The 9,498-nt window shown below is 43.7% G+C and overlaps 1 protein-coding gene across 2 annotated transcripts in view; it reads left to right on the top strand.

Annotated features, from left to right (window-relative positions):
• LOC116060424 (protein FAM160A1-like) overlaps window positions 1-9,021 on the top strand; it is a 25,934-nt gene extending 16,913 nt beyond the window's left edge. For both annotated transcript variants that reach the window (XM_035994143.1, XM_031313973.2), the window contains 9 exons: window positions 1,022-1,165; window positions 1,254-1,421; window positions 1,505-1,584; window positions 2,173-2,348; window positions 2,433-2,544; window positions 5,460-6,790; window positions 7,446-7,624; window positions 7,784-7,904; window positions 8,290-9,021. In XM_035994143.1, coding sequence (XP_035850036.1) covers window positions 1,022-1,165; window positions 1,254-1,421; window positions 1,505-1,584; window positions 2,173-2,348; window positions 2,433-2,544; window positions 5,460-6,790; window positions 7,446-7,624; window positions 7,784-7,904; window positions 8,290-8,522 — 2,544 coding nt within the window. In that variant the 3' untranslated portion in view covers window positions 8,523-9,021. The remainder of the gene's footprint in view (window positions 1-1,021; window positions 1,166-1,253; window positions 1,422-1,504; window positions 1,585-2,172; window positions 2,349-2,432; window positions 2,545-5,459; window positions 6,791-7,445; window positions 7,625-7,783; window positions 7,905-8,289) is intronic.
• The last annotated feature ends 477 nt before the right edge of the window (window positions 9,022-9,498 follow it).

The raw sequence follows: 9,498 nt of genomic DNA, 5'->3' as shown, positions 1-9,498 counted from the left end.
TCCCACGGGGGTAAGCTTCTCCTCGGACCGCGTAGCTCCTATGGCGCCATTTTAATGCTATCAAGCCATCACCTCCTGTTAGCATTCCATTGACTGCCATTCATTTTGACGTCACTTTGACAGCGAATAACTTTACATCTGAAGCGTTTAAAGACTTTATTTGTCCGTTGTTTATTTCTAAAGAAACACGACAATGTATAAAAGGCTCCGTTACCTTGTATCTCACGTTATGGCTCTGTAGCAGACGTTTTTGTAAAAATAGGCTAACGATTGTGTCATAACCACGCGAATTACTGTCGCATAGTAGAGGAATTACCGTACAGTACAGGAGAAGCTCTCAGACAGTTTGGACTTACATTAGCTATTTAAGTTTAATTACTAATGTTAACTGGCATTTTAGTTAGCAATAATTAGCCTGTGTCCATGTTATCTCCTTACATATACCTACGCTCTCCGTCTCTGCTAGATTGGGAATGATTGAGATTTCTCTTGGCACAGCTACCAGAAGACTTCCAACTTTCAGACAGGTTGCTCACGGCACATTTACGTCGTCTCTCTCAGTTGGAGGCTGCTCAGTAACGCTCAGCCCTCACTGGAAAAGGTCTTCTAATATCCTTCACTGGTCTCCGTCCAGAGCAATGGGATCTGTTGGTCCATTATATACAGGGTTCAAAATTAACTTTTTCGTCCACCAGCCAAATGGCTAGTGAATGTTCAAATTTTACCAGCCACTCAAAGGATTACCATTGTTTTTTGGCTGGTGAGTGAAGCAAATCTTCCAGCCAATTGCATATTTTACCAGAATTTGGCTGGTAAATGGTGCTAATTTTGAACCCTGATTATATATATATATATATATATATATATATATATATATATATATATATATATATATATATATGTCAATGCCTAATCCTACTGCCTTCCAGGTAGCGCTGCCTGGAAGATGACGTTGGGGGCTTAAAACACCAAACACCGAACGATCAATGATGTTACTCTTACCTGTTGTTTGTGTGAACAGGTTCCAGCGCTCGTCCACTTCCTGCACTCGCTGGACTTCTGTAGTGCCGTTACAAAGGTCGCTCATCCCTCCATCCGGTCTCAGTTGCTGAGTTACATCTACAACGGCTTCCTGGTGCCTGTGCTGGCTCCTGCTCTGCACAAGGTAGTAAAACTCATTAGTGTTAAGGGTGTCCCGATTCTCTAAATCCACGATCCGATTTGAATTTCGATTTAAACATTTGCGTGTGTAGCTGACGGTGGAGGAGGTGATGACCACCACGGCGTACCTGGATCTGTTCCTGCGCTCCATCTCTGAGCCCGCCCTCCTCCAGAGCTTCCTGTCCTTCGTCCTGCTGCACACACACGACAACGTGCACATCCTGGACACACTGGTCAGCAGAGTCAACACACCTTTCCAGGTAACACGTGCTCTCTGCTGCTGTTTAACGCTTTATACTTCCTAATCTGTGAGATGACCTTTAACTTTTTGGGTGTCCATCAGCTGGGTACGGTGTCGCTGGCTCTGTTCAGGACTCTGATTGGTTTCTTCTGTGAAGACGTCATGCTGCAGCTGGTGTTCAGGTCAGTCTCACATTAGATTTTGGTTCATCTGCTCAGTGGGTTCACCAGGATCTCTCATATAAAACTGACAGCCAATGTGTGCAAAATACTAAATCGTATTGAAGTGTTTTCATTTAGTAACTTTTGAAATGTTAGCTAGAATGCTAATCAGACACGTTAAACGTGTCTGATTAGCATTCTAGCTAACATTAAGCTGTGGTTGTTAGGGTTCATCTCATTGTAAAGCTCATGAAAGCTGTGCACTGCTCTTACAGCGCACAGCCTTTACATTTGCATATACCTTTGTAGAACTAACTGCTTATCCTTGAAGCATTTTCTCTTGTAAAAGAGAAACATACTGTTAAACTTATGAAGCAAAGCCAAACCCACATATCTGTGTGGCCTCTTCAAGTTGTTTTTGAAGCTTAGTGCTTCCTCTTGTGGCCGATGGGAGTAAAAAAACACTGCAGCTCCCAGCATTCATAATATAAGGGCCACCGACAGTTACAGTTGGTGTTTTTCCCCTAGGGCTATTAGCCACATGGGACAGTAATGATCTCTTCTGGCAGTGATGCATGCTGGGACTGAGCAGTGTCCGTGTGTCCTCAGGTATCTGATTCCCTGCAGCCACCTGAGCAGGAAGCAGCGCTCCTCCTTAAAGCAGACGGATTACTCCTCCAGCGCCGCCTCGTTTCTGCTCCTCTTGCCCTCCTGGTGCCCTGGGAACCTCCACAAGATGAACGCAGACCTACACTCAGAGCACATCCATTGGCCCAAAGGAGCAGGTCAGTACAACTGAACATACACAACACAGGTAAATCCTCTTCAACTAATGTATCACGCTAACTTAAACTCTCGGTCTGTGTCAGATCTGTCCGTATCAGACAGTGTCGGGTACTGCCGTGGTTCAGACTTTCTGATGGATGTAAACTACCTCCACTACCTCTGGGACGCCCAACAGGCCATCTCCATTTCCCACAGGTCAGTCTCAACTTCATGGTTAAGTCAGAGGATTACCAAAATGGTTACAAATCATCTTAAGAGGGACGTGAATGTCTGTACAAGATTTCATGGCGATCCGTCCAATAGTTGTCGAGATATTTGACTCAAAACCACAAATGTCAACCTCATGGTGGCACCAGAGGAAAAATCAGGGGATTACCAAAGTTGGCTACAAAATAAATAATTTTTTTTCATCATCATCGCGATGTCAACTTCATCAACACATCACGAAAGGCTGCGACATATCGCACAAAACACTGAAAGAGTTAGTTGAAAGAAAATATCAGTAGTAAACTGCACTTTAAAATGTAACGGTCATTCTTTTTTAGCGGTGCCTTTTTGTGTTCAGTTCAATGGTCAATTTGTTTTAATAAAAGAATGTCGGAAATTATTTACTTTCATTTGTTTTCAATTCAACAAGCAATTTGTTGTATTTTAGCAGAATACTAAAAGATGCAAAAAGGCTGAATTGAGTACACTTTAATAGCTGTTTATGTATTGCAAGAAATATCGTGATCACGATTCACATTTTGCATATTTTCCTCATATCATGCAGCCTTAGTAGCAGGGGCGGATCTACCGGGGTGGCATAGGGTGGCAAGTGCCACCCTAAAAGAAAGCCTTGCCACCCCTGCTGCCACCCCAGTTGGCAGCAACAAATTAAAAGTTATGGTCAATTTGACAATTTATGAGCGCGATTCTCCAATGTCCGACTGCAGTGAATGCAGCACGAGATGACGCCAGAGCGGCAAGAGCCTGATTTGTTTGGAAAACTGAGCGGCGCGAAGCGAGGGAGCCAGGAGTCGCGAGGAAAGGAGACACAGGAGGAAAGAAGTCAAAACGGATTAACTATCTATCAAGAAATGAAATTATAACGAAAGCACAGTGCTAGCATAGTTGCGATGCTGATTTTGAGATGATAAAAATCAGGTTGAAGAACGTTTTTTTGCTAACTATACATATAATGTTACTTATGTCTGACGTTTGTTCTGTGTAAAGTAGGCTACAAAAGCTAATATTGATTCAACGTCTATCAAGGAAAACATTGAGAGAAAAGGGTAACAGAAACGTGACAGAGTGAGAATACAAGGCCAAGGCGACCAGGGACAGGAGGAGGTGGGAGAACACCACAGTGGTGAAGATATGGAGGGAGAGCATCACCAAGATGAGGAGGGAGAAAGCGAGAGACAAGATACCGTGCAGGGCTCAGACAGTGAAAGGGAAAGGAGAGTGCCTGGGCCATCACCAACCATCTCCAGTCGAGCTGGTCCACATGGTATGGAAACTGTTGCTGCATATATACTAAGTTACATATGAATAAGAACAACAAATGACAAAGACAGACATTTTTATAAAATTTAAGAGACATTGCTTAGAATAAATAAATATAAAAATTCATGTTTGCTTAAATATGAATAATTAGGGAAAGTTGTCAGTGTGAAAGTGTGATGAGATGGGGAGATGAGTTTTTATATTTTGTGTAGAATGTATTTTAGATCTATTGCTCAGATTAAATTAAAAAATTAAACAAATGAACCTAAAAATACTCTCCCAGGCTAACATGTTAGTGTGTGTTAACACAGTCTGATGGTTATAACTAATCAATGACAGTTCCTAATCTTGTACAAATGCTGCCTGCAACGCTGCCTCTCTCACACAGTCCAAAACTGTTGGCTTCCCCTCTCACACATCTGCCACTCATCACCTGTGTCTTACCTTAATGCCTTTCCTGTGATAATGCCCCTTACTTCTATCATACTTCTATCTCCTATTAAGTGAGATCACATTGTTTGGTCACTTATTCCTAATATCAACTGTTCCACATGAAACCTCAAATGCAGGGCATTGATTGCATGAGATTAAGTTTGTCTGTCTGAGTTTGTAAATGGCAGCCTGTGCCCTTTTGTAGTGTGTACATACTATTTCTCATCAAACTGTGATAAAAGTAGTAAAAGATTCATTATATATACGTCTGCCATATGTTGCCACCCCTCAAAGATTCCTGCCCCCCTCTCGCCACCCCATAAATATTTTTCTAGATCCGCCCCTGCTTAGTAGGATTCATCCTCTGAGGAACATGGATGTCTGTAAGGCAAGGCAAGGCAGCTTTATTTGTATAGCACATTTCAGCAACAGGGAAATTCAAAGTGCTTTACACACAACATTAAAGAGCAGTTAAAAACAATAAAAAAATTAAAAACAGATAAAATACGAGAATAAAAGTTACAGTGCAGTATAAGAAATTAACAATTATTTAAAGAAAGACAGCATCAAAAAGATAGGTCTTCAGCCTTGATTTAAAAGAACTGAGAGTTGCGGCGGACCTGCAGTTTTCTGGGAGTTTGTTCCAGATATGTGGAGCATAAAAACTGAATGCTGCTTCCCCCTGTTTAGTTCTGACTCTGGAGACAACAAGTAGGTGACCAGATGACCTGAGAGGTCTGGGTGGTTCATAGTGTAGCAGCAGGTCAGAAATGTATTTTGGCCCTAAACCGCTTAGTGATATATCAACCAGCAAAAGTATTTTGAAATCAATTCTTTGAGGGACAGGAAGCCAGTGTAGAGACTTCAGTACTGGAGTGATGTGATCCACTTTCTGTACAAGATTTCATGGCGATCAGTCCAATTGTTGTAGAGATAATTGACTCAAAACCACAAATGTCAACCTCATGGTGACACCAGAGGAAAAGTCAGGGGATCACCAAAGTCAGTAGGATTCATCCTCAGGGGAACATGAATGTCTGTACAAGATGGCATGGCGATCCATCCAATAGTAGTTGAGATATCTCAACCTGGACCATAGTGGTGAACCAACAGACGATCTGTACATCCTAATAAGAGATTATTTTATATGTCCAACATCTTCAGTTCTGATGATTTTGTTTCGTCTGCAGGGCATGCCGGCTCTGGTCGTCTCCGTATGACGGGATCAACCCTCTGCCTCAAGAAAACCGATCGGACACACCCGGGGATGACATAGAAGATGAGGAAGAGATCGTACAGCGAGTCGAGAGTGACTCCATCTGCTCTTTGGTCATCACTCCTCCCCCCTCAGCGCTCTCCCCGACACCCTCGTCCTCAGATACCGTTTCCACCGGCAATCAGGCTGGGCGAGCTGGCTCTGCCCTGGAGCTGGAATGGGACGACATTTTTGCAGATGACGATCCCTCTTTATCAGCATTTACAAACACAGCAGTAGCAAACGGGGGCGTGGCGATGGAGGGCGACAGATGCACTGCGACACCTCTACCTCCCCAACACATCCAGGAAATGCAACGCACTGCGACCAAGCTGGTGCACGGCTCGTACGTGGAGGAATCCGAGTTTGAGGACGACGTTCTGGTCTACGATCTAGTCGCCCAGAGAGAGACAAAGGCGGCCATTTTGGAGCGTATCATGGCAGCAAATCGACGGGCACGTGGAAGCATCTCAAACAGCCAACGGATGTCAACAGCAGCAACGACAACAACTTTAACATCAATTCTAACGACAACCGGAAGGACGGTGATGGAAACGGTTAACAGTATAATGTCGACAAGAAGGATGAGCGAGGATGGAGGGAAAGAGGAAAGAAGGAGAGAGGATTATGTGAAGGAGGTGAGGAGGAGGAGTGAGGACTTTGGGAGAAGGAAGGAGGAAGATGAGATAAAGAGGATTGATGCGCAAGGAGATCGTCAGTTTTTCACGAACGGTTTTAACGCTAAGAATTACATCATCGGCGAATGTGATGATTCCGATGAAGACGGCGATCTGTTTAACCAAAACTGCAACCTGAGTGACTTCACAAATACTGTAAATCACACACTGCACGAACACAACACACATCCCACGCCATGTTTAGTGACTTTACCCAATGTCCACTCGGAATCTGAGCCATCTTTGAGTCACCCTTCGGTGGATGACGCAAAGTCTCCCAATCTGCCAGTTAACAGAGTCGCCAATAACGATGACTTCCTGTCCCGATACCACGAGCTCATGCTCTCTTTAGGGGTGGAGCCAGACTGTGACGACATCACAAGCGACATCGGCACATTCAGGAGGCGGGTCCGAGCGCTGAGGCAAAGACTGGAAGAGGAGGAGGAATTCGCTTTTAGCTCCTCGTGGGAAGACGGAGAGGAGGAAGAAGAAGATGAGGCGATGGACGAGGTAGAAGAGGAGGAAGAGGAAGGAGAGGAGAGAACGAGCAGCAGTAAGAAAGGCAGCAGGCACGCAGTTCCCTTTACAGGTCTGTGTTATCAACCACAAGTGAATTAGATGGTAAAGTGAATAAAGATGCTTCCTGAAGCAAAACAATGTGTCCATTAGATCAATTTAAAGCGGCTTTGTGGTTGCATCTTAAAAAATGACAATGTAGTTGGACATCAAACAAGAGGTCGATATAGTAAAATTAGGGCTGCAACTAACGTTAATTTAATTGTTGATTAATCTGTGAATTATTTTCTGGATGAATGGAGTTGTTTAGTCTCTAAAATGTCAGAAAATTGTGAAAAATGTGGATCAGTGTTTCCCCAAAGACCAAGATGACGTCCTCAACTGTCTTGTTACGTCTACAACTCAAAGATATTCAGTTTACTGTCACAGAGGAGAGAAGAAACTAGAAGATATTCACATTTAACAAGTTCTACTATTTTTCATGGACAAATTACTCATACCAATTAATCAACTATTACAGTAAAATAGTTGTGATTAATTTAATAGTTGACAACAAATCGATTGATCAGTTAATCTTTGCAGCTCTTGTCTATATTTTGATCCAACTCCAAAGAAATCAGTTCATATTGCATCAAGTTGATCCAGACTATATTATTTCTCTCTCACACACACACACACACACACACACACACACACACACTAACCTATATTACTCCATGATGCGACAGGTCCGTTCATCAGCGTCCTGTTGTCCCGGCTTGAGAACCTCCTGGAAAACTCCATCGCTGTGAACCTGCTGGTGACGGGCATCCTGGCCCAGCTGGTGTCGTACCCGCAACCTCTTCTGAAATCCTTCCTGCTCAGCACGGACACACACAACCAGCCCAACATACGCACACTGTATCAGGTAACACCAACACACCCACACCACATACACACACACAAACACGCACGCACACACACACACACACACACACACACACACACACACACACACACAAAGTCCATTGTTTCAGGCATCTAAATGACACTGTGTATACTTTCTGTCTTTGTGTGTATGTTGTAGGTGTTGGTGTCGGTCCATGCTCAGATTGAGCGCTACGTGGCCGCCAGACCAGACTATCCTGGCCTGGTCACTCAGGCCTGGAGGTTCTTGTTGGCTAAAGACCAAGACAGCAAGTTTAGAGGTTAATAAACACACACGTCAACAAACATTAGTAGTGGAATTGCAGCAGCATTATTAGCGGTGACTACAGTCCCCTCCCCCTGTAGAAATGCAACTTGTAATTGTTTTCATTGGTTTTTCATTGGTTTTCGTACTGATGAAACAAAAAAAAATGTATTAATTAGTGAGCTTTATGGTGTGCTGACAGACAGATGTTGAAGTTGAACTCAACGTCATGAACGTGCTGCATGAAGTGGGCGCGAGTTAAGTCGAAAGCAGCACCTTAGAATCGTTGTAGATTTATCTATCGTACACACAGCACTTTGACTGAAGCATACTGAAGCCTTTCCTTTCACATTTCCAATTCCAACAGTCACATTTTCACAGTGTCACGTTATGTTTTTCAGAGTGCCTCCAGTCTCAGGGCCGCGACATCATCCTGGACCCAGCTCTTTCAAATGGCTCCATGAGGAATGCTCTGGCTTTGCCTCCTCTTGCCGTCCTGCCGCCGTGCCCTCACATCCCCCCTCATGCCAAGAGCCGAGTGTTCGCCATCGTCCTGTTCGCCGAGTTCCTGAAAGAGCTGGCCGCCATCGCCCAGGAGCACAGCATCGCACTGGATTGTTCTACAGAGGATTAATGGGAGTGGCTTTAACTGTCTGTCCAGCTGTAAATATCTGCCTGAGAAATCGCCATTATTGTGCCCGTGAGCAAGTAGTGATGAAAACATATCAAAGGAGTCTCCAGCGGGAGATGGAGGGCTTGTAATGAAAAAATAAGCACAAAACATGCAACACAAATGATATTACACGTGTGAAAAACTTATGCGGACCAGTGCAGTGCCGTTAAAAAACGTGCCTGTTGGGAACGGGCTGATTGCTGCTTGCAGCTTTCTCGAGAACCGCTTATCCAAAATAACTTTACCCTCAACATTGCGCTTCCTTGGGTCCTGAGCAATAAACCTGCCATGACATAGTTGTATATCTTAGCAACGCTAGAGTATCTGCAACCGTTGCTAACAGCTAGCTATTTGGGGTCAGGCTGTTTCTAGGAACAAAAGCGTTAAAAAAAGTAATTACCCCTTGCAAGATTAATAAAGTCTGTCTTCTACTTTATTCCGAAAGTTAGATTGCTGATTAGGATTGGGTATTGTGTGTTTTTTTTCCGATACCGTTGCAAAAACAATAATTTTAAAGCGTTGTCTGAACTGACGACAGTTGTTGACATTAAGGCCGTATGGTCACATTTCAATAATTGATTTAAAATGTGATAACAGTAACTTATTTCCAGTCAATTGCTGTTAAACGATGAAGAACCACCAGATGGCAGAAGGGTAGTTTACATTAACTTTAAACGCATGCACCAGGAGCTTACAAGTTGCAATTGAACGCAACATTAAATCCCGTCGGTGTTGTTTCTCCAACAACTCTGACTATGGCAGCAGCCATGGTACAGCGAGTCTTCTCTGTGTCTTTAGCTGCAGACTGTTGTTTGTCCCGATGTAGGAATCCGTTCCAGTGAAATACAGCCACATGTTAAACAGTTTAGCAGTCAGCATTTTAACTGTTAAATCCAGCTACTAGCTAACGGTAGGCTAACATTATCTGCTGCCAAGT

The sequence above is a fragment of the Sander lucioperca genome, chromosome 17 (assembly GCF_008315115.2).
Source record: "Sander lucioperca isolate FBNREF2018 chromosome 17, SLUC_FBN_1.2, whole genome shotgun sequence".
In the NCBI taxonomy this organism is placed as follows: Eukaryota; Metazoa; Chordata; class Actinopteri; order Perciformes; family Percidae; genus Sander; species Sander lucioperca.
This window is presented reverse-complemented; position numbering and strand designations above follow the sequence as displayed.